We start from the raw sequence: 26,563 nt of genomic DNA, 5'->3' as shown, positions 1-26,563 counted from the left end.
AACAGTGAACTCAAGAGGCAGAATAATGAACAGGAAACAATTGGTTCGAACTGAGATTTTTCAGCTAATGTATGGCAGGAAACACTGGGTCAGGAACTCTGCAGTTGGCTAACAGTTAATTTGTGTCTACGGTCAAGGCAAAGTCTCTGGAGGGCTCTATGTGGCAAGGTAAGCGGGTAACAGCACTTGTTAAAACTTAGTGCACTTCCACTCAGGCCCAATAAAACAGGAGATTCGAAGTTGCTGGGAGCTGAAAGGTCTACTGTACTGACTACACTCATCCAAAGCAGAAGGTGGAAATGTTTCACTGAATTTTTCTTTTGGAATTTCTACGAAGGATTCTGGTCTGCCCAAAGAAACTTCATACCAAGGACAGAACTGAACGGAGAGGGGCACAACAGAAATAAAAACACTACAAAATGTTCCACGTTCTCATTCTAACCAGACTGTGGGCCCAGTACGTGCAAGGGGGAGCTTGTGATGAGAATCACAGATTTTCCAGCACAGAGTATGTTTCTGGCTGCAACTATGTCGGCTATGGCAACTTACCAGACAGCCAGGAAATTCTGTGATGGTTTGGGGCCCTGGTAATTCTTTGGTGGCTTATAAATGTTCAGAAGGCTCAACTTTCTCCTGAGGTTTTTAAACTATGCAGTTTTGACATGCTTCCTAGGAAACTGCCGAAGTATGGTTATTTAATCTCCTTTTGTAGACTTTTTAAGAACTCACAAACATATTTCTACCATTAAAAAGCAGCCCCACGTATTCACAGTGAAGCTGTTTCTGTGAATGAGGTTTCAGCAATGCTGGTGGGCATACTTTTTTTGAGGTGACATGATCAAATTGTGTGTGTGTGTGTGGGGGTGTGTGTGTGCGCATGCACGCGTGCGTTTAAAATGTTGTCTCCACATCCTGTATTCATTATTACAGTAGACATTTTATAGCTCAAGCAAGATTGGGAAACACCAATTTGTTCTCAAGGTTATTATCAACAGATGTTTTATTATTTTGATCACAGAAGACAAGTCAGTTAGAAGACCTGCTGTATGTGGGGCAACCAACATAAAATAATCTGAAAGAATGAAAGAATGTTTCCACCATATGGCTGAGTCTGCATGTGACTATAAATTGTGCATTATGGATGTGAACTGGGTTAATACTCAATTTCTTTTCTCAGAATTCCAAGAATGATACACAGCCTTCTAAGACTAATTCATTAATTCAAGAACCCTGAGATTTAAAAGGTAACTGATTTCACAGTCAGTGCTGCCTTCACTTAATGTCATTAATGTCATTACTCTTCCTTCCCCACTGAGCACAAATGCAGACACTATGTTCAAGTTGAGAAACATCGCTTTGGAAACCAGAGGCAAGAATCCTCACATCAGCTGTTCAAATGCCAAGCTTTCCAAAGGGAAAATCACCATGCCATGTGAAACAACAACACAGGCAGCCTTGGCCATGGGTGGAGAGACACTGAAATTATAGAGCAAGAGGTTCTTTGGGAAACTTTAGCATTGAACCCATCTCAGTTCAGATTTCTGCTGTATCCCCTTTCGAGCTGTGCAATCTTGGACACATCAATCTATCACTCAATGCCTCAGTGCGCAAGATAGTATGATGATAATTACTTCATAGAGTTGCTGCAAGAAAGATTACATAAAGTAACACAAATAAATTGAATCACATAGTTCAGATTTCCAGAATATTTTTCTATAAATTTGAAAAAGAAATCCCCTGCTTATTCAGAAGAACAGCCAAATCTGAGTGATGCATAGGTGGTCCAAGCAAAGCAGTGTACTGAGTTTCAACTGCATCCTCAAGTGTTGGCACAGGAGTTGGTCCATTCACCTAAGGGCATCCTTGTAGGCACTGCCAAAATGATAGACTGCTCTGAAAAGCATGTGTTGTAATTTCTGTTGGAACAGCCCAGGCTGAAGACAGCCTGTCCCTAAAGTAACATGCTTGTAGAGAAGGTGGTTAAATAACACTGACATGAGTTTAATTTTGAAGCAGTAATAAATAGCCCTCACAAAATACTTTGCCACTTGTATATTTTATCGTTGAACGCAGACACAGAGAAACATACCACGAACTAAGAAACACTCACTGTAATAAGCGGTCAGTGAAAAGGCCTGGGTTTTCATTTTACCACAGGAAAGTATGAAAAGCACTTTTCTTTTTTTCAGGCTTATGTCACAGACAGTTGTATAAAACAAGAAGATGACAAGCCTGGTCAACACTCCACAGTAGTAAACAGATCTCCCTGAAGTAATGACTCTCATTCACATGTCTGTCTCCACTACTGGCTCTTAAGCTCTCTGAGGGCAGAGACTATCTCATTTATTACTTATTCACAGCCTCTAATACACCTGTCACAGAAGAGATGCTCAATTAATGCTTGTTGAGTGAACAAAGCATGAATTCCAGGCATCACAATCAATGCATATCTGCAGAATGAAAGAAAATTTTAGGATGGAAGGTAACAGTCAGGAGCATTGACAAAGGAAGAAGACTGTGTAGGAAATAATTAAAGAAATAGGGGAGTAGTGGTGATTCTGCAGAAGAAGGAGTCCAGGGACAAAGTAGATGTTGATTTCCTTTTTGTTAAAATTCAAGGCCTCTCACACGAAGAGAACTAGACCAGTAATAATAATAATTACTAACTCTTGTATAGTACTTATTAGGGCCAGGCACTGTTTTAAGTACCTCCTTTTATATTTATGAACACATTTAGTCTTCACAACAATCCTATGAGAGAAGGTATCATTATCATCCCTATTTTACAGATGAGTATACTGAGGTACAGACAGGCTCAGTGACTTGGTCACATTCACAAAGTTGGTAAGTGGTAAAGCCACAGTTTGATCTTAGGCTAAATGGCTGTAAAGCCCACCCTTGAAATACTTTGTTATGTTGTTAAAATAGTTTGGAAGAAATTACTAAAAGAGAATTCAGATCAATATAAGAAATATTAAACAGTGATGTTCAAACTTTAGAGGGTTAAAGGGTTTTTCCCACTTACTGGCAGTTGAAGATAAAAACTTGGTATTCGGAAGTGCTTCTCATCAGTCTAAACATTTATGATAGTTGCTTTAAGAAAAGCAAGTTTAAGTGATTTGGGGTGATTTAAAATCCAATTTGACATGAGAGAAAGTTTTCTTCTGATCTCTTAGTTTGAGAAATTAATGACCACATTTTGATATTTTTAGTTTGTTCTACCTGAATAGGCCAATTATTTGGATTTGTTTGCTGTTAAAACAAAACCCAAACAGCAAGAGATGGAGACAAATGAGCAAGGCCGGAAGTTAACGATGTGATTTAGACCAGCCTTTGCTCTGTATTGAGTGACCTTGAGAAACCTATGGCAACATTTTCTGAGCCTTCGCTTCCTCATTTGCAAAATGAGGAGTGGCAAGTTTTCTTTTCTTAATTCACAGGGTAGTTTGAAGGATGAAAAACATATCTGAAATAAAAATTGGAAATAATGAAGTAATCTTAAAGTATGAGATGTATCAGAATGTGTGTATCAATTGAGTGAAATAATAATACTGTATGCATAGTAGAACTACCAACCTCACCAATTTTAGCTTCATAAAACCTGGGTATATTTTCAGGAGGAAAGTTTTAAAAGCACAATTAGAACACTGCTTGAATTGGATTTCTTGAATTAGGAGAGTGCTAAATTTGCAAGATGTGGTATCATTTTTTTTCTTGTTTTTCCCAAGTTAGGGTAGCATTACTGAGCTTTGAGTAAAGTTTAAGTAAATCAGGGGAGATGGGTGTGGCTTATTTCTCAAACATTAAGAAATAATCCTACGGAGAAATAAAGGCATCTCCATCCACCTATGACTGTCTTTGTCTTTTGCTTGAAGCTGCTTTCAGCCTTCTGATGCTAACCTAAGCCATTTTGCCATTTGGCTTAGTGTTTCCTTTTGATAAATATATAAACCTTAAAGGTAATCTGAATATATCATGGCTGGTCTGAGAATAACTTACTCCAAAAAGTCTTCCATATTTTTCGTGCTTACTGATGGCACCTCATAGTGATTGAAGACCAATCAACCAGCTCTGCCATATACTAGCTTTGTGACCATGGATAGATGCCTTAACTTCGTTGACCTACAGTTTGCTTCTCTGTAAAAGAGAGGCCCTAAAACTTATGTAATAGACTAATTGCTAAGATTTGAGATAACCAAAAAAGAGTAAGTAACATACAAAGCTAAAATTTCAATAAATGATGTTGATACACTTAGTGTGGCACCAGCATTAGTAAGAGCATGAGCATCGGCTCTGGCTTAAAAGAAGATCCTATCTGTCTGTCTATCTGTCTGTCTGTCTGTCTGTCTATCTATCTATCTATCCATCCATCTACAAACACACGTAAATACAAATACATGAAAGAAATGTATATATCACAAAATGTACATAAAATTTATACATGTATGTGCATGTGTATATATATGTATGTGTATACACACACACAATCAGGGTGAGAATCAAATCTCTATATCTTGTCAAAAGACTTAAATATTCTTCTAGTGGTTCTGTTAGTGATATACTTTGTTATTCTAGTGATTAAAAACAGCCAGATGTAAAATGCCAAATTAAAAGGATTTTAGCCTCTAAGGGCCTCAAAATTTATATAAAAGGTAGACAACATATGAACACAGGGGACGATGAGAAAGCCCTGAGGTGATGAAAAGGATGGATAAGCTAACTCTGACTGGGGAACTTGACAACGCTTTTCAGAGGAGGTAACACATAAGCTGGGTTTTGAGTAAGAGCTTCTCAGGCAAAAATAGTGAGGGTGTGAAGAGCAATATTAGGATCAGTAGAACCTAGTTGGTGATCCTGAATTAAATGCAAGGTGACATTCTTCTCAATGACTAAATGTGCTTTGTTTAATTTACGCTGAGTCTATACAGTCCGAACATTTTTAAACTATAAAACTAGGCAATACACCTTGGAGGTTCTGGTATCTATGAAAATTTTCATATTATGTACATTTTGTTTCTCCAAAGGATAGATGATTTGAAAGTATAAAAATGCATCAAGCTCATCAAGCTAAGCAGATAAAATATAAGCTTTTAAATCAACTAGTTCTAATCATTTCTCAAATGCTTGAAATAACTTTCAGTTTTCCTACTGTGTATCTCTATTTTGAGATACTAGTATTTTTTTCTTCTCCCTGTATTTTTCCTTTCCCTTTCTCCCCATTAAAGCAGTTATTCATTGTAGGGGGAGGTAAGAGGGAGTTGAAATCAGAAGCAGCCTGCAAAGATCTCCCTGCTTTTGTTTCTAAAAACCTAAGCCCTTTGAAGAAATTAAAGGGTTTTTGGAGGAAGTAGAAGGGGGAAGAGGAGTCCTCTGCAGAGGGAATAAGCGTGAGGCTTCCCAAATGGGGAGGGGGGCAGGGTTGGGAGAGATTCGCTGAACTGGAATGAGAAGGGAGAAAGAAGAATTTTCAAAGATAAATGATTTTGAGGCATGTCTAAGAAGATGGGGCCCTAAACAGTTTCCTAAAGAGTCTCATGACCCATTTATGTCATTTAGGATTTGCTTAGTTGCAAATAACAAAACTCACAATTTAAACTGGCTAACACAATAAAGGAGATTAACAAAAATTCAGACGGAGTGCTTCAGAGACAGTTTGCTTCCTGGTCTCAAGATGTCACCAAGACTGTTTTTTACCCCATTTACCTACTCTGCCATCTAAAATGGTACTTCATTCTAAAGCTGGAATCCTCTTCTGGTCATAAAATGGCTCCAAGCTACTATCTGAGCTATAGGCTTCCTTACTTCATGACTGTGGAAAAGAGTGGGTTTCTATCTCAGAATTCTAAGCAAGAGTCACAGAATTCACTGTGATTGTACTGGATTAGTTTGCATAGTCACCACTGATGGAGGCTAAGGGCCTCTATCAGTGCTCATTGGCTTAAATCAATAAGGACCTACCCCTTGAGTTCAGAGTCACCCTAGCTTCCATCACAGTACATGCGTTATGTGGGAGAAGGCAGACATCTGAACTAAAATCCGGGCACAGTTAGCAAAAGGGAAGGGGTGAAAAGAATGAAATGGGTAGATAACTGACAAATGTCCACTATATTGGAAAGGTGTAGCAGAAACTGACAGACTGAAAGGGACAACTCAGAGAGGAACTATGGGTGTTGCAGCGGTCACCTGTGAGGAAACATGGCCAAACGATGTGTAGGTTGTCTTGTCACTGTATAAGGCCATAGAACTATGGGATAATTCCGGAGGTGGTTGAAGTGTTTGAGAAAAAAGGCACTAAGAGTGACTCAGTTTACATTTGCTACTAGCCTGATAGTTGACCTACAGAAAAATAGAGCTACATCACTCAGAGTTTGTTCAGTTGCAAGTAATAAAATCCCCAGCTTTTCAGTTCTCAAGATCTAGTGTTTAGTGACTCAGGTGTGATTGCTGGGTCCCCGTCCTGTATTGCTTCTTGGGTCTTTGCTTTCCAGTAGTCTCAGGATCTAGTACCTCCATCAGGATCCTGAAGTCTCAGGACATCCCTGAGTTACAGCTTTCCTTGCCAAGCCTCCTTAACCATCCACAGCTCGTTGATACAAGTCAGGAAAATAGATCTACTCTGATTAGAAAACTCAGCTGGGAATAATGGAGCTTTGTCACTTCCGTGCAAGTCTTTCCATTGTAGATTTTGTCTAAAAGCTGTTAGTTTTAGAAGTACCATTATACTAGCATCAGATGTGCTTGTAATAATCAAGAGCCATGTTGAAAAAAGATAGGGGTGATAGTATAACAAGTGGTTCGCAGAAGAAAATATACTGGTCAGTTTAGATGATGTGAGGGCACTAAGGCTCAGACTAAGGAACTGGGAGAGAGCACTTGTTAATACTCTGGTGACGGTGTGTGGGGTGAAAGAAGGGAGATAAATCAGCTGGGAGCTATAAAGAAAATGGAGAAGGCTGGAGACAGCAGCTGAATTTCAGCTAAATGCATTTTGTGCCAATTCATCTATATCAGGCCTTTGAAGTATGTTTACCAGGCGATCTTCAATCCTGAGACTATGATGCTTACATCTAAAGAAAAGTTAGATTAATGACCCACCCAAATGTCTGTAAACCATATTTCTAACAGTCAATTTTTTTCTGAAATCTGAGGCCAACAGTTAACACTGCAAACATGTACAAAAACTTGCTAGTTTCCAAACCTGTCTAGTTTCTAGACAGTAGAGACCTAAATTCATAGACCTGTCACTAGGCATTCTCTTTACTTGCCACTTTTTTTAAATTGTTCTTTAATTCTGGGAGTTGAAACACAGTAATGGGTTACTTTAAAGGGGATGGTATGTGTAAGCTTTGGGGTATTAAGGTTTATTGCAACTTGCCAACAACATTCTCTACCGGAGAGCTTTGCTTTATGACCTTACCTCAGCGGTAAGAGGCACAATTAGAATTTGGAGAAGATAAATCTAAGCAAGGCAACATTTATTTTGAGACCAGGCTATGGCAGCATGAGCCTAGGGCAGGACCTATTCAACAACTTCCACACAGTGATAACTAAAATACAGCACCAAGATACATTTGTATAAGTCCACTTGTTGGCAAGTTATGGATGATGGATTTGAACTAGTCTGGCTAAGAAGAATTTAAGGGAAGGGCTCATTTAGCCATTGGAAACAGAGTGGCTGTCTGGTGGGGTCTTTAGGACAGATATAACATAGAAATTGGATGCTTCCCGTTCTTTCTCTCTCTTTCTCTCCCTCTTTGTCATCTTCTGTCTCTGGCTCTCTCGGCAGGAAGCCTCATTTTCTCAGATGAGCTTACTCCATGAGGCAGGAAATTCATATGGCAGCCACTCTCACGCCTCACATCTCACAGCTATACTGCACAGTTGGAAAGCAGCACCTCTCATCCCCCAAACTCCAGGGCGAAAAATCTTGAGGGGCACTCTTGTTGTCTCAGTTTGGCTCAGGTATCAGTCTGTAAACTGTACATCAAATCCCTAAGAAAAGTTTTAAGAGTAAAGATTTCTCATGTTCCACACTCCTGAGGTTCTGATTTATTTGGTCTAGGGCACGGCTCAGGTATCTGTATTCATTTTTTACTAGCTTGCCTGGTAATTCCAATGAGTAGCACTAGACCAATCAACTATACGACCACGGGTACTGTGATTGGCAGTTGTTCCCAGAATGATGTGGTTGGAATGGGGCAAGGAGTAGTTCCCCCAAAGGACGATGTTCTTCTTGCCAGTTGTAATGCGCAAACAAAAAGAATAGCTGCTCACTATATCTCTACAAAATATTTTAAGGAGGTAATAGAGCATCTGAAGCACATATCATAGCCTGAAGCTATTGAAAACAAAAGAAAACACTGTAACTGCTTGTCTAGCTGGGAACTAAATTCTTGTGAGCTAACAAAGAAGGGAAGCTAGAGCAACAAATAGTGTGGGGTTATTCTAGAGGAAGTTATGGCTGCAAACTCAGGGCAGACTCCTTTTATATACTTAACATGCTTAAAAAACACATTGATAATTGGGCACACATACATTTTGGAGATTACTTAAGGAGCTTATCATTTACCGTAAATACAGTCTCTCTCTCTCTCACACACACACGCACACACACACACACACGCACACACGAAAGAAAAGCATACATCTGCCACTTGACTTAGCCCTAGAATTATAGCCTGAAGTTATACCAACAGTGACATCTTTAAAAATAATGAGGCTTAGATAAAGGTGTGAGTATTCACTTTATAAAAACTAATAATACTGAGAATCTATGCTGTTCTATGAACTATTTTAGGCATTTTACATATGTTATTTCTATTTTTCACAGCAAGGCTGTAAAATAGATATCAGTATTGCATTCATCATGAAGAAAACTGAGGCTTAATAGGTTGTCACTTGTTCAAGGTCACATAGAAAGTGGCTGATTCTGGATTCAAAATAAGGTCTGAGTTCAAAGATTGTGCTTCTTTTTACTGCTTATGTGAATCTACTTTCATTCTATAAATCTTGCAATACCTTCCACAAAGCCAATAAAACTTTGATCAAAATTCATACATATTAAATGTTTTTATATCTAAATACACACTTAGGTTTGGATGGTATCTATGTCCTTAAATATACATACGTGTGCATATATTTCAAACACACTAAAATATACACTGATAATTGGAAATACATAAAATTTAAGAAAATTATCTAGCATTAAAAATTATTTAACTAAAATAGAATAAGACTGTGCTATAGCTGACTATATGAAACCCCCTCAAATATCTTCAGGACTCTGGCTTTTTGTTCCTGTTACTACTAATTTGAAATAGCTAAAGAGACCCAGAAAAAAATCAGACATTTAGAAACCTAAAGCCTCTACATTACTTGAAGCAATAGACCCTTAATTCCATTTGAATTTAGGAATTTTCATCTTCATGAAAACTCAATAATGTGAGATAAATAAATTTAGCCTAAGTGATTCAGACATCCAATGAATTTCTAACTAATTTGATACCTGGATGAGTCTGGAAAGTCCATCAGTAGACAATTTTAATGGATCACTTTTTACCTGCGGTTCACAAATATTGTTTAAAAAATTCCCATATTACCCACCTTATACCCCAAACTCAGTTCATCTGTAGGAATTTGCAGGGTGCAATAAATCAGTCACTTTTCTCTGCCCTATAAATCTGTTTATTTTAGCATGGGTCAAATAATAAGTAACAAAAGTCAATGATTTATATTTGGGATGATGGCTCAGCTCTTTGATTTTTTTTTAATTGCAAAAGAATATCCCTGACTTGTCAGACAGAACATTCGTATAGTGTCACATGGTCATAAATTCTGCAGCTGTCAGGAAAGCACTGCAAATGTTCTTTTTTTTTCAGAGGCTGGGGGTAGGGGTCGGCAGATGGTCAGATAGTCACTTCAACATCTCTGCTAAATTGTAGTCATGCGTGCTGGTCAGGGTTATGAAGGCATGATGAATCTATTATCCATGCTGGGTCAACTAGCTTTTCTTGATACAAATCATATTAGGGGTACATAACCTATTAACTTCATACATGGATAATGGATAAATCACTCAGAGGCATGAACTTTATACTCAGCTACCTTTGTTAATGTCACAAGAGCTGAGGGTGTCAGAAAGGCTTGAAATATCACAGGTGTCCATCGCTGAGAGGCCCAGATTGTGTTAATGAATTTCTTGGATTATTGTCTAGGCATCTTTGAGTTCCTTGCTCTCTCTAGCATTTTCCCATCCTACAAAACATCAGAATCTGTTCTTCTAACATTCTTAACATATTTTGAATCATCTCCTCTTTCATCACCATTGACAGAATTTAGCCATTAATTATACGTCTTAAATGGCATACCTGCATCATCTCCTGAATCCCATGAAATGTACACCCAATATTGCAGCTAAAGTGATCTTTTGAAACCACAAGTATGATTATGTCATTTTTTCTGCTTAAAATTCTCCAAAGGCTCTCCACTGCCTTCAAGATAAAATTTAAAATTTAAGTTTAAATGTTATCCAAGGCATCTATATTCCCAGTCCTCTCCATCTCTCCAGCCTGGTCTCTCTCTCTCTCTGAGTCCTACTTCATACCTTGAAATGCAGTCAGTCATCCTGAACTACTTGCAGTTCCTTCAGCATGTTGCTTTTCCATGGACCCTTGAACATTTGCACTTGCTGTTTCCTGAGAGGCCCTCTTCTTCTACTCCCTTCTCCATGGCTAGCTTCCGCTCACCTTTCCTAACCCAAGTTCAGGTATAATGCCTCAGGAAAGTACTCCATTCTGGGCCCGGTAGCCACAGCATTCTGTTCTTCTTTATGGTTTCTGCCTAGTTACTTCTCTGTGTCCTCCCCCAGGTGGTGAAATGTTATGAAACAAGGACTGTGCCCAATGCCCTTGTTCAGAAAGTGTTCAACACCTAAATGTACAGAAGACATGTGTGGGATTCGCCATGTGTGGCAAGTGGTCAATGCATTGACCAGTGATGCTCTAGGAGAGGAGTCATCAGCTTGCCCTCAAATTGCCCAGTGGCTTTCCCTTTTCTCTTTATATCATCATAGTAATATAAAGAACACTATAATAAAATTCCTTCCATCAGAGAACTCACAGACCAGCGGAAAAGACATTTTATTCATCATTTAGTGTGAGAAATTCTCTCCTTGTGTTAATTTATGAAGGGGCACCTTTCCTAAGAGGGGAAGTCAAGAAAAGTTTCTTGGAGAAAAAACACTTGAGCTTAATTTGGTGCAGTTTAACTTAGTGGCAATGAGCTTAGGTTTTCATGTCTGTTGGGTATGGGGCTGAATCCTAATTCCATTTTTACTAAGATTGCGACTTTTGACAAGTGAGTTAATTTTTGAGTTTAATTTCAACTCATTTAAATTATGAGTGTCCTAATGTGTTAAATGAAGTTAGCAATATCCACCTCACAGGGATGTCACTAAAGGTGGTTAGTTTATTACTAAATTAAATGTTATAGAGATGGAATGTAGAAAAAGTGTAAGCTGCAAACACATATAGCAAAGACCATAACTTCATCATTGGATGTCTGACATCTAACCAAGTAACTGGGGAAGAAAAAAAGAAAAATAAAAGGGAAAGCTGGTATGAAAGGAGTTCTTGTTAGATTAGTGTAAATTGTTCATTGACACTGGGAAGCTAGGTTTTAAGCTTCCACAATGATCCTCATAAATAACACTTGTGAGAACTACCACATTAACATAAAGGAAATGTTAAGAATAATTATGATGCATGCTATTCTAAACCTTTATTTTAACTCATGTAATACTCACAAGAGTCCTAGGAGGTGATTACAAATACCTTAGCCTCATTTTCAGATGTAGAAACTGAGGCACAGAAAGGTTAAGTATTCAGCTCAAAGTAACTTGACCAGCAAGTGATAGAGCCAGGAGTCAAACATAGGCCATGTGTCTCTACTTCACTGTACTTACAGACGCAGAGCACAAGCGTAATCCAATCATCCACCAAATAGTCACCAAATGCATACTACATTCCAGATACTGTTCTAGGCAAATTGGATATAGAGCTGACTATATATTTATATATAGTATATATTTAGGGGGGACATAGATGTTAACAAAGTAAACAATAAGTACTATGAATTTCAGATATTAGTAAGTACAATTATAAAAGAATAAAGCTATGAAAAGGAAAAAAGTGTGATAGGGAAGCTGGCACTACTTTAAAAGGGAGGAAAGATTTTTTCTGAGAAGGAGACATTTGAGTTGACATTTAAACGATGAAATGAGCAAACCTTATAAAGAGCTGACAGGAGACTTTCCCAGGCATATAGAATACCATATATAAAGGCCTCGAGGTGAGAAAAGCTTGGCATTTGAGGACTGATGAGAAAGTCAGTATGGCTGAAGTGAAATGTTCTAGAAGTTGATGGTTAGGGCATAATATTGGAGAGAGAAGCAGAGGTCAGATTGTATAAAGCCTTGTAGGTGATGATAATGAGTGTAATTATCACCTCTCGGAGGGTTTTAGGAATAAAAGTGGTATGATCTGGTTTATATTTTGAAAAAGATTACTCTGGCTACTTTGTGGAGAAGAATGGGCAAAAGTAGAAGTTATTACAGTGGTTCAGGCATGGGATGATATTGATTTGGACCAGGATTCAGCAGAGCAGGTGGTAAGATGCAACTGATTTTGAAATATATTTTTATGGTAGCACCAGTAGGACTTGTTCTGGATACTGAGGGAAAAGAGTAATTATACAAGACTCCTAGATATTATTATTATTTTTTTGGGCCTGATTTACAAGGAAAATAATAGAGCCAATTAGTTAAGATGACGAATATTAGGGTAGAAGCAGCTTTGGCCCTAAGGATAGTGAGTGCAGGGAAATCATGAATTCTGTTAGGAATATATCAAGTTTAGAAGATCTTCTTAATGTTCAGGAGAGCTGCCAACTGGACAGCTAGCTGTACACATTTGGAATGTGAGAAAGAGGTCATGACTTCAGATTTGGGAATCTGAAGTTGATAGTTGGTATTTAAAGCCATGGGTCTGGATGAAATAACCAAGGGAATGAGGAGAGTTTAAGAAGAGGTCTGTGCACTGGATTTCTGGAGTGTTCCAACAATTAGAGGAAGAGCTGGTGAGGAGACTGAGAAAGGGCACTGAAGACACGGTAAATAAACAGGAGAGTGTTTTGTTCTGGAAGCTAAGTAATTAACATCTTTGAGGAAGGAGGCAGTGACAGCTGCATCAAATGCTGCTGAGAAGTCAGTTAGGACTGAGAACTGATGCCTGTATTTAGCAAGATGGAACCTGCTGTGACTTTGATAGGGACTGTTTTAGGACTACTGTGAGGATGAAAACATGAAATAGGTTAAAATAAGAAAAGGAGGTACTAAGGTGGAGTTGATGCAAATAGACAATTTCCCCAGATTTTTGGTTAAGCAAAATAGAGTAATGAGGCAATAATGGGGGTGGGGAACATTGGGTCAAGGGACATACTTTTTCTTTAAGATGAGAGATATTACATCATGTCTAAATTAAATTTATCTGGGAAAAAGCAAGAGAGAAACTGATATTGCAGGAGAGAGAGGAGAAAACTCCAGAAGCAAAGTCCTTAAATGGATAAGAGGGTATGGAGACCAGGTCACAGGTGAAGAGCTGGCCTTGGAAAGCAGCAGGGAAAATTCCTTCATTGTAACGGCGAGAGCACACTAGTGGACCTGGTGGTAGGAAAGTAAGGTGGTTTTCATTTGATTGCTTGGATTTTCTCAAGGCCACATGAAGAGAGATCAATAGATAAGAGAGAGGATGAGGGAGGGGGTGTTTGAGATTTGAGGGAAGCAAATGAGATATGAAACTTTTGTCCCAGAGAAAGAGAAAATGATTCTTCTAAAGAAATTGATAAGAATTGCTCGGGTGTTTTGAGCGTTCATTTGAAACCAATAGTTATAAATTTAAAGTGAGATGACTAGGTGCTTCTCTAGCTGTGTTCAGTTACCCAGGTGCTGGCATGGAGTAAGTAGGAAGGTGTAGGTCTAACCAGGGTAGATTAACAAGGGCTGAGAGTTTGCTGGATGAACACAAAAAAAGAGAGAGGAAATAAAAATGTTGAACGTGCGAGAAGGAGAATTAGAGTGATGGGACCAGGAAACATATGCTATAGGGGAGGAGGAAGGGGAGGGCATAAAGAAGGGTGAAAACAGGAGGTAAATGGTGAAATCAATAATTCGAGGTCCCAATGGGGGTGAAGAATTTTGGGAGTGGGGGCAGTAGAATAAATGTTAAGGGCAGATAGGAGGTGGTGTTCTGACAAGACGATGCTTGACACAGAGGTCTTGGAGGGGGTACAGCTAATGGCCACGACAAGGTTCAGAGTGTGATCAGGAACCCTAGGGCAGGAAGTAAGGGAAGTGAGATGGCAAGCTGTCTCATGAAGCAAGTAAGCATCAGAACACATACTAGCACCCACAATTGTCTGACTCCTAGAGAATGTTCTACCTCACACCGATGTTAGCTTCTAACTATTCCTGACTTGTAAAGCCAGGGTAAGTAAATGGCATTTTAGTCAAGATGTATATATGTGTGGGGTTCAGAGACAGAGAGGTTGGCCTCATAAGCGTGAGATCTGTGTAGTTGAACAAGGTCCTACATTTAGAAGGCTCCTGCTGTTGCCATCTTTTAATTCTTACTAGTTTTTAAACAAGGGCCTCACGGTTTCATTTTGCACTGCATCCCACAATTTATGTAGCTAATTCCAGAGAGAAGATTAATAATTTAGAAGGAGAAATATCTTCTCTTTTCTCATTGGGGCTAATTTTCCACAAACGTCACTTTTCTCCATTTAACATGCCTTTAAAATTTTATCAAAGTTCATAATGGAAGTTTTAAAGAACCCATCTGTCAAACTCTTAACTTTTAATGTAAATTTCCTTTTAAAGCCACTCACAATAAAAATTAGGCTGGAAGTGAGAAATTCCCTGACTCAGGAAAGTGAATTATCAGTAAATTGAAAAGGAAAAATACATGTAAAAGTAGATCTAGAGTCTGAGTTCATGCTTGAATGATAGCTTAGGAAAAATACTTACATTTCTATTTTTTAATATATGTGTATTACATGTTTATTATGGAAAGTGTAGGAAATAAACATAAACAAAAAGAAGTAACTAAAAACTACTCAAAAATCCTTAAGAAGAGTTAACCACTTTTAACATTTTGGTGTATATCCTTCCAGGCTTTTTGTAAATATTTGTGGATGTGTATTATTCATATATAGCTTTATTTGTGTTTATTGGATTATATTTAAATGTCATTTTTAAACTTGATTTTTAATTTAATAATAGAGTCTGGTTGGACCTCCTATCCTTGTAATTAAATATTTTTCTAAAATACTATTAATATAACTCAATTTTCTGTTATGTGGACATATAATAATGTATTATTAAACACTTGGCTTTTTCAGTCTTCACTATTATAAACAATACCAATATGAACATTCTTTGTAGACTTGTGTATTTCTATAACTCCTGGGTCAAAAAGTGTCCATTTTAAAGCTTTTGATCCATGTTTCTAAACTGCTCTTTCATGGCTACTCCAATTTCCAGGCCCACTCAATGGCAGTGAACATTAACCTTTCTTTTAAATGTTTTGCCAATGGGGTTAACAAAAACTGTTTAGAACCATTGTTTTCTTTGTTTAATAATAAAGTTGAGCAGGTTTTTGGATGTTATTGGCCTTTTCTTTTTTGATGACTGTCCTGTTAATACCTTTCAGTCATTTTTTTTTCTAGGTGGTCTTTGGCCTTTCTTTTGTTCTTCTGTAAAATATCTTTATATATTTGGGTTATGGTACACAGAATTTCCCTAATTTGTCAAACCCATGCCAAGGTCTTAACAATACACTGGCAGAGCTCTGCAGGGTTGCTATGTTTTTCTCTATGGGGGAGGTTTTAAAATCCATCACTTGTTTTCTTAAACTAAAAAATGCATGGTAATGGTAGTTATGAAGATAGTATTAATATCACATAAATGAAAATATTTTATAATATATCGTAAAATGTATAGAAAAACATTTATAATGAAAACAACAGGAAAAGAGTATCATACAAGCTCACTGAATATTTGTCTTTCCTATTCATTTCTCCAAATCCTGGCAATGTAGTTTACATACTGAACATTCTGGTGATTCGGTCTGCTTGTCTCCATGCCCTCCACTGAAAGCATTTCATTAATATTCTCATTGTGAGTGCTGTTAGAAATTTCCAGGGTATAAGACACAATTGCACATTTTCACAAGACAACCCATTAGGATGCAGAATGTGGAATGCAAGATTAGGGTTTTGGATTATTGGGTCTTTTGCTTACCCTCTCCAGTGTAATTTCTTCAAACTCATATTCAATTTCTGTCCCATTGACCTGTAAATAGGAAAAAAAATAGAGAGAAAGATTAAATACATTTTGAGGAGGAGAGAGCTGCATTTTACATAACATTAGGGGGTTAAATTTCATCCTGGCTATGAATAAACCACACTTTATTGATGTTTGTGATTGTATGTTTTCATCCAAATGAAATATAATCCAAGCTATTCTAAAATATGAGTGAGACTCTAGAAAAAAACATTTATTGCATCCCTTAGAATTTTGTGATGTTTGTGGGAGAGGAAACAATACAAAATGTGCACTGTGAGTTTACAAAGAATAAACCAACTAGGGGCAATGTTACAGTTACAAGGGGAAAAAATTTCCTAATATCTTTAAAATTTTCCATGAAGAGACACTAAAATATGACCTTAAGAAATTAGTGGCAAGGGCAGCACAACCATATGACATTTCTGGCTGTAAAACAGCATTAAGAATGACCATGTCAGATAAGAAATGCCTTTTCTTTACTGGTTCAAGCTCAGGTAATTTATCCCCATTATCCTCTTGTTATATTTGTTGGGAAGCCCTGGACCATGTAACCATGCCTTCAGTAGCAATGAGAAAAGAAAAAACCAGGACATGTCTGAAATTCCTAGTGAGAAAGCATTTTCACCATCCAACCAACCCTTAAATTTATTTAAACTTACAGAGAGAAACATTTTAAATATAGCCAGGCAACATAAAACATATGCCTTAGATTTCAACAGACATGAATATAGAATATATGAAGAGCTACTTTAAAATAATCTAACAAATATTCAATTCCCACTTTTATCTATCACAGAGCCCTCCTCAGTCAGGCAAAACCTCTGAGCAAGAAAATTCTTGAATAGGCGGTTTCTTTTTTCTTATATATGTCTTGGCAACATCATTAACATTTAGAAATCAGCCAGAAAAATCTAATTTTCAACCAAAAAGCCATAATTTTTGTAATGTTCTAACTTCAGTTTACTGTCCCTTCTTTAGAAGAATTTAAATATAGTTCTTGCATATTGAGAGCTCTCTGGAAGGCAAGGATCAGATAGCCCCATTACCTAATAGAGGCTGGCAAAAAAGAAATGATGAAGGGGAAAAAAAGTGAATGAATGAATGACTGAACTAAGTAATTAAATTATTTATCTGATTTATAAACACAGACACTTGTGGGTTCTCTTCCATAAGGAATTTATATATGGTATCATTAATTGAAGGCATAAAACTATCATCAGCAAATATAAAGCATGACAATAGACTTTACTTATGTGTGTCCACCAGCCACTTAGAGCATGTTTTTGATTTTCTAATTACATGAGCTAATTGGGGAATCACATTTTACTGTGTTACTACATTATCAAACAGCCCTAAACCAAATTTGATTTTCTGGGCTTCAACAACTTAATGACTCAGAGAACAGAACTTGATGATGTTAGAACTAAGCTTTAGCAACTTTATAAGACATATTTTTGTTCTTCACACGTAAAAGTACAAAAGGAAACTCAAAACTCCCTGTATGTGTGTGTTTCCATATTAATCCTTTTTATTCATAAATTTTTTTAGTTGACAGAGAGAAGGCAGAGAGGGAAGGCTGAGCTAATGTGATGTGTTTTAATTCTCGCAGTATGGCTCCATGAAGCTCTTCTTTGCTTCAGTGCTTCTCTAGAGTGGAGCCCTTCACGTTATGAAAGTGGTGCAAACTGCAGAGAAAAAGACAACTTCAAAGAGAAGAAAACAAGCCTCTGATAATAAATATCAGAGGTGAAAATTCTGTTAGGAAGTGCTTAAAAGACAAGAATATTTTAGTGACACACATTGCATAGCTGGGGTCTACCAAAATCTTTGCTGAACGTTTGTATGATCATATATGTTGACTTTTAGATCCTAGAAGCATTATTTATACACAACCTAATTTGTATTCAGACGTTCCCCAGTCAGCTAGGTGAACCATTGATGGCTTACATTTACTCCATGGGTCTTTAGTTTTCAACCCAAGAAAATTATGTCATTTGCCTAATTCAGTAGTATCCAGGATCTCTTTTTAAGAGGGGAAGATGACATCCAGGTTGGGATGTAACCTTACCTTTAAAAGAAAATATTCCATGACTACAACAGGATTTAGTGAAATTATAAAGAAGTGAAAGGATTTTAGCATAGGTGAAGCAATATTTCAACCTTTAATTGAGGAGCATTTAAAACATGGAATAATAAGAGCCAGAGTGGGAATTTAGGAAACACATTTAAGAGGTTCTAGTGTTTATTGTTTCGTCACTAGGAGAGCATCATCTATGTTCTGCCTAAGAACCTCTAAGATAAGAAATCCTACAAGGTCCCTTGGTAAAGACCTTGGGGGAAAGAATGAAATAGAAAGAACTAAGAATACCTCCATTCTAAACAGAGGTATATGAGTGCGCTGTGACATTTGTGAAAATTTAGTTAACTTATCAGAGGAGTACACCAATTCAACAGTCTTTAAATATTTTTTGTTCACATTTGCTTAGAAGAATGGTTGCTTACTGAGTGGTAAGGAGACAAAAGGCATGAACAGTAATTCCCTCCTAGCCATAATTTCGTGTATTCTTATTCAGAAAAACCAAGAAAAACTGTTGTGAATGGCTCCCATCATCTGCTGGGGGGGCGTGGTTTACAGTCTATTGTCTGAACTTGTCTCAGTGGCCTCACTCTACTCCCAATTAGTTTGACAATATATGCCTTTTAATTCACAAAGGATTCTCTTCCTGAAACACACTGCCACTTATATATATATATATATATATTTTTTTTTTTTTTTTTTTTCTTGACCAGTAATACTTCCTGTGATATTTAAGCACCCTGGTAATGTTTTATGATCCTGATAGTTTGGAGCCTGTACAGCGGCATGGAGAGGGCTCTCATTATTTCAGATCTGGCTCTGACCATCACTGACAGTCTCCCCTCCACCTGGAAAAGTGAGAGGACTGGCAGTATTTTAGACATGGAGGGTCACTAAAGTAGATGAAATTTCCCAGTTTTGAAATAAGTTTTTCTTCAGATACTTGATTTTTCTGAACCTAATGGCTATGTAGTGACAGCTGGTAGGTTTCCATGGTGGCTAGAAAATCAAATTGATGCCACACATTGTCCTGCATAGTTCTGGGCATGTAGCCTTCCTGGCCTCATACGGAAGTTAAGACAAGAGCATAACTTACTCAAATTCAAATTTGGTATTTAAAGTTCTAATTTCATAAACTTTGAATACTTTTCATATATTTTTCTCTCTCTGACAGTCTTTAGGTTAATTTCACTGATTTTTTTTTTTTTTTCCCTTGAGCACTATAGTACCACCTGCCTGGGTGATAATATAATTTGATTTGAGATCTACTTTTATCTCCTGAAAAGAGGTTTTTCATGAATAACACATGTGAACTAGTCCATGTTTTAATGTTCTTTAATTGGAATCTTAAGTAATGATTTCTTTGATTTTTTTTGTTCTTTTCCACATTTGTAATTTCATTAAAACTAACAGCATACCAAAATGTAAGATGAATGAATTTTTATACATTCCTATATCACAGATTAAAGCAAATGCTAAAACATGAATATCAAAGTGTTGGCTTCTTAGGACTAAACACAATTTCACCCAATGAACAAGTATTGAGCATGCATGGTGTGCCAAGTGATGTGACAGGTAGTGAGAAAATAAAGATTTTATGACATTATCGCTATTCTCAAGAAACATACAGTCCTTAAAGAGGTACCAAACACAAACATATTAAAACCTCACAGAAGTGTGATATCCAATACACAAAATATACAAGTGTCCTTGAGCCACAGCCCCACTGTTGCCACATGCAAGATCTGTACAGATATATTTACTATTTGTTGTATATATATATTTGATTCCTTAGTAGTATAGAATATGACAGATAATGTACTAATTCTGCCCTTTATTATAAGTGATTATAATATAGTAAATAAGACATCTCTGAATCTTATGGTTTTAGCATACAAAGCAGAGTGATGAACGTGAACTATATTTAAAGATATCTGCGACAACTGTCTTAAAATAAAAAATGGGGGGGGGACCTTCAAGACGGCAGAGGAGTAAGATGTGGAGATCACCTTCCTCCCCACAAATACATCAAAAATACAACTACATGTGGAACAACTCCTACAGAACATCTACTGAACACTGGCAGAAGACCTCAGACTTCCCAAAAGGCAAGAAAATCCCCACATAGATGGGTAGGGCAAAAGAAAAAAGAAAAAACAGAGACAAAAGAATATGGACGGGACCTGCACCTCTGGGAGGGAGCTGTGAAGGAGGAAAAGTTTCCAAAGACTAGGAAGCCCCTTCACTGGCGGAGACAGGGTGTTGGTGCAGGGGAAGCTTCAGAACCATGGAGGAGAGCGCAGCAACAGGGGTGCAGAGGGCAAAGCGGTGAGATTCCCGCACAGAGGATCGGTGCCCACCAACACTCAACAGCCTGAGAGGCTTGTCTGCTTACCCGCCAGGGCAGGTGGGGGCTGGGAACTGAGGCTCCAGGTTTGGAGGTCAGACCCCAGGGAGAGGACTGGGGTTGGCTGCGTGAACACAGCCTGAAGGGGGCTAGTGTGCCACAACTAGCCAGGAGGGCGTCCAGGAAAAAGTCTGGACCTGCCTAAGAGGCAAGAGACCATTGTTTCGGGGTGCACGGGGAGAGGGGATGCCTTCTCTGTCTGCCCACAGAAGACAGAGCACTGCTTAAATGAGCTCCAGAAATGGGCGTGAGCTGAGTCTATCAGCTTGAACCCCAGAGATGGGCATGAAATGCTAATGCTGCTGCTGCAGCCACCAAGAACCCTGTGTGCAAGCACAGGTCATTATCCAAACACCAAAGGGGGCCTGTGCAGCCCGCCACTGCTAGGGTCCTGTGATCAAGGGACAACTTCCCCGGGAGAACACACGGCACACCTCAGGCTGTTGCAACCTCACACCGGCCTCTGCCACCGCAGGCTCACCCTGCATTCCAATTATAACTACCATACCCCTCCCTCCCCCTGGCCTGAATGAGCAAGAGCCCCCTAATCAGCTGCTGCTTTAACACTGTCCTGTCTGCAAATGAACAGATGCCTGAGGGTGACCTACACGCAGAGGCGGGGCCAAAACCAAAGCTGAACACCAGGAGCTGTGCGAACAAAGAAGAGAAAGGGAAATTTCTCCCAGCAGCCTCAGGAGCAGAGGATTAAATCCCCACAATCAACTTGATGTACCCTGCATCTGTGGAATACCTGAACAGACAACAAATCAACCCAAAATTGAGGCGGTGGACTTTGGGAGCAACTGCAGATTTGAGGTTTGCTGTCTGTGACTGATTGTTTCTGATTTTTATGTTTATCTTAGTATAGTTTTTAGCGCTTGTTATCATTGGTGGATTTCTTTATTGGTTTGGTTGCTCTCTTCTTTTTTTTTCTTTTTATTATTACTTTAAAAAATTTTTTATTTTACTAATTTAAAAAATTTTTTTAAGTTCATAATTTATTTATTTATTTTATTTATCAGTTTGTTTTTCTTTTTTTCTCCCTTTTCTTCTGAGCCCTGGGGCTGACACGGTCTTGGTGCTCCGGCTGGGTGTCAGGCCTGTGCCTCTGAGGCGGGAAAGCCGAGTTCAGGACATTGGAACACCAGAGACCTCCCAGCCCCACATAATATCAATCAGCGAGAGCTCTCCCAGAGATCTCTGTCTCAACGCTAAGACCCAGCTCCACCCAATGGCCAGCAAGCTCCAGTGTTGCACGCACCACGCCAAACAACTAGCAAGACAGGAACACAACCCCACACATTAGCAGAGAGGCTGCGTAAAATCATAATAAGTTTCCAGACACCACAAAACACACCACCAGACTCAGCCCTGCCCACCAGAAAGACAAGAACACAGAACACAGGCACCAGTCCCCTCCACCAGGAAGCCTACAAAAGCCACTGAACCAACCTTACCCACTGGGGGCAGACACCAAAAACAACAGGAACTATGAACCTGCAGCTTATGAAAAGGAGACCCCAAACACGGTAAGTTAAGCAAAAGGAGAAGACAGACAAATATGCAGCAGATGAAGGAGCAAGGTAAAAACCCACCAGACCAAACAACAGAAGAGGAAATAGGCAGTCTACCTGAAAAAGAATTCAGAGTAATGATAGTAAAAATGATGTAAAATCTTGGAAATAGAATCGAGAAAATACAAGAAACGTTTAACAGGGACCTAGAAGAACTAAAGAGCAAACAAAAAATGAACAACACAATTAATGAAATTAAAACTTCTCTAGAAGGAATCAGTAGCAGAATAACTGAGGCAGAAGAACAGATAAGTGACCTGGAAGTAAAAATAGTGGAAGTAACTACTGCAGAGCAGAGTAAAGAAAAAAGAATGAAAAGAATTGAGGACAGTCTCAGAGACTTCTGGGACAACATTAAACACACCAAATTTAGAATTACAGGGGTCCCAGAAGAAGAAGAGAAAATGAAAGGGTCTGAGAAAATATTTGAAGAGATTATAGTTGAAAACTTCCCTGACATGGGAAAGGAAATAGTCAATCAAGTCCAGGAAGTGCAGAGAGTCCCATACAGGATAAATCCAAGGAGAAACATACCAAGACACATATTAATCAAATTATCAAAAATTAAATACAAAGAAAAAATATTAAAAGCAGCAAGGGAAAAGCAACAAATAACATACAAGGGAATCCCCATAAGGTTAATAGCTGATCTTTCAGCAGAAGCTCTGCAAGCCAGAAGGGAGTGGCAGGACATATTTAGAGTGATGAAAGGAAAAAACCTACAACCAAGATTACTCTACCCAACCAGGATCGCATTCAGGTTTGACAGAGAAATTAAAACCTTTACAGACAAGCAAAAGTTAAAAGAATTCAGCACCACCAAACCAGCTTTACAACAAATGCTAAAGGAACTTCTCTAGGCTGGAAACATAAGAGAAGGAAAAGACCTACAAAAACAAACCCAAAACTATTTAGAAAATGGTAATAGGAACATACATATCAATAATTACCTTAAATGTAAATGGATTAAATGTTCCAACCAAAAGATAGAGACTGGCTGAATGGATACAGAAACAAGACCCATATATATGCTGTCTACAAGAGACCCACCTCAGACCTAGGAACACATACAGACTGAAAGTGAGGGGATGGAAGAAGATATTAGATGCAAATGGAAATCAAAAGAAAGCTGGAGTAGCAATTCTCATATTGGATAAAACAGACTTTAAAATAAAGACTATTACAAGAGACAAAGAAGGACACTACACACTACATAATGATCAAGGGATCAATCCAAGAAGAAGATATAAAAATGGTAAATATTTATGCACCCAACACAGGAGCACCTCAATACATAAGGCAAATGCTAACAGACATAAAAGGGGAAATTGACAGTAACACAAGAATAGTAGGGGACTTTAAAACCTCACTTTCACCAATGGACAGGTCGTCCAAAATGAAAATAAGTAAGGAAACACAAGCTTTAAATGACACATTAAACAAGATGGACTTAACTGATATTTATAGGACATTCCATTCAAAAACAACAGGATACACTTTCTTCTCAAGTGCTCAGGGAACATTCTCCAGGATATATCATATCTTGGGTCACAAATCAAGCCTTGGTAAATTTATGAAAATTGAAATCGTACCAAGTATCTTTTCTGACCACAGCGCTATGAGACTAGATATCAATTACAGGAAAAAAACTGTAAAAAATACAAACACATGGAGGTTAAACAGTACACTACTAAATAACCAAGAGATCACTGAAGAAATCAAAGAGGAAATCAAAAAATACCTAGAAATAAATGACAATGAAAAAACGATGACCCAAAACCTATGGGATGCAGCAAAAGCAGTTCTAAGAGGGAAGTTTATAGCAATACAATCCTACTTTAAGAAACAAGAAACATCTCAAATAAACAACCAAACATTACACCTAAAGCAATTAGAGAAAGAAGAACAAAAGAACCCCAAAGTTAGCGGAAGGAAAGAAATCATAAAGATCAGATCAGAAATAAATGAAAAAGAAACAAAGGAAACAATAGCAAAGATCAATAAAACTAAAAGCTGGTTCTTTGAGATATAAACAAAATTGATAAACCACTAGCCAGACTCATCAAGAAAAAAAGGGAGAACACTCAAACGAACAGAATTAGAAATGAAAAACGAGAAGAAACAACTGACACTTCAGAAATATAAAGGATCATGAGAGATTACTACAAGCAACTCTATGCCAATAAAATGGACAACCTGGAAGAAATGGACAAATTCTTAGAAAACCACCACCTTCTGAGACTGAACCAGGAAGAAATAGAAAATATGAACAGACCAATCACAAGCAATGAAATTGAAACTGTGATTAAAAATCTTCCAACAAACAAAAGCCCAGGACCAGATGGCTTCACAGGCGAATTCTATCAAACATTTAGAGAAGAGCTAACACCTATCCTTCTCAAGCTCTTCCAAAATATAGCAGCAGGAGGAACACTCCCAAACTCATTCTACGAGCCCACCATCACCCTGATACCAAAACCAAAGATGTCACAAAAAAGAAAACTACAGGCCAATATTACTGATGAACATAGATGCAAAAATCCTCAACAAAATACCAGCAAACAGAATCCAACAGCACATTAAAAGGATCATACACTATGATCAGTGGGGTTTATTCCAGGAATGCAAGGATTCGTCAATATATGCAAATCAATCAATGTGATACACCATATTAACAAAATGAAGGATAAAAATCATATGATCATCTCAATAGAAGCAGAAAAAGCTTTCAACAAAATTCAATACCCATTTATGATAAAAACCCTCCAGAAAGTAGGCACAGAGGGAACTTACCTCAACATAATAAAGGCCACATATGACAAACCCACGGCCAACATCGTTCTCAATGGTGAAAAACTGAAGCCATTTCCTCTAAAATCAGGAACAAGACAAGCTTGCCCACTCTCACTACTATTATTCAACATAGTTTTGGAAGTGTTAGCCACAGTAATCAGAGAAGAAAAAGAAATAAAAGGAATCCAAATTGGGAAAGAAGCAGTAAAACTGTCATTGTTTGCAGATGGCATGATACTATACATAGAGAATCCTAAAGATGCCAGCAGAAAACTACTAGAGCTAATCAATGAATTTGGTAAAGTAGCAGGATACAAAATTAATGCACAGAAATCTCTTCCATTCCTATAAACTAATGGTGAAAAATCTGAAAGAGAAATTAAGGAAACACTCCCATTTACCAGTGCAACAAAGAGAATAAAATACCTAGGAATAAACCTACCTAAGGAGACAAAAGACCTGTATGCAGAAAACTATAAGACACTGATGAAAGAAATTAAAGATGATACAAACAGATGGAGAGATATACCACGTTCTTAGACTGGAAGAATCAACATTGTGAAAATGACTCTACTGCCCAAAGCAATCTACAGATTCAATGCAATCCCTATCAAACTACCACTGGCATTTTTCACAGAACTAGAACAAAACGTTTCACAATTTGTATGGAAACACAGAAGACCCCGAATAGCCAAAGCAATCTTGAGAAAGAAAAATGGAGTTGGAGGAATCAGGCTCCCTGACTGCAGACTATACTACAAAGGTACAGTAATCAAGACAGTATGGTATTGGCACAAAAATGGAAATATAGATCAATGGAATAGGATAGAAAGCCCAGAGATAAACCCACGCACATATGGTCACCTTATCTTTGATAAAGGAGGCAAGAACATACAATGGAGAAAAGACAGCCTCTTCAATAAGTGGTGCTGGGAAAACTGGACAGCTGCATCTAAAAGAATGAAATTAGAACAATTCCTAACACCATACACAAAAATAAACTCAAAATGGATTAAAGACCTTAATGTAAGACCAGACACTATAAAACTCTTAGAGGAAAACATAGGAAGAATGTTCTTTGACATAAATCACAGCAAGATCCTTTTTGACCCACCTCCTAGAGAAATGGAAATAAAAACAAAAATAAACAAATGGGACCTAATGAAACTTAAAAGCTTTTGCACAGCAAAGGAAACCATAAACAAGACAAAAAGACAACCCTCAGAATGGGAGAAAATATTTGCAAACAAAGCAACTGACAAAGGATTAATCTCCTTTTCTCATGCAGCTCAATATCAAGAATCAAACAA

At 37.9% G+C, this 26,563-nt stretch overlaps 1 protein-coding gene across 19 annotated transcripts in view; it reads right to left on the bottom strand.

Moving 5' to 3' along the window:
• DLG2 (discs large MAGUK scaffold protein 2) overlaps positions 1–26,563 on the bottom strand; it is a 2,066,111-nt gene that overhangs the window by 668,509 nt on the left and 1,371,039 nt on the right. For all 19 annotated transcript variants that reach the window (XM_082410132.1, XM_082410117.1, XM_082410128.1 and 16 more), the window contains one exon: positions 16,358–16,408. In XM_082410132.1, coding sequence (XP_082266258.1) covers positions 16,358–16,408 — 51 coding nt within the window. The remainder of the gene's footprint in view (positions 1–16,357; positions 16,409–26,563) is intronic.

This window comes from Balaenoptera physalus (genome assembly GCF_965194825.1).
Source record: "Balaenoptera physalus genome assembly, chromosome: 10".
Classification (NCBI taxonomy): domain Eukaryota; kingdom Metazoa; phylum Chordata; class Mammalia; order Artiodactyla; family Balaenopteridae; genus Balaenoptera; species Balaenoptera physalus.
This window is presented reverse-complemented; position numbering and strand designations above follow the sequence as displayed.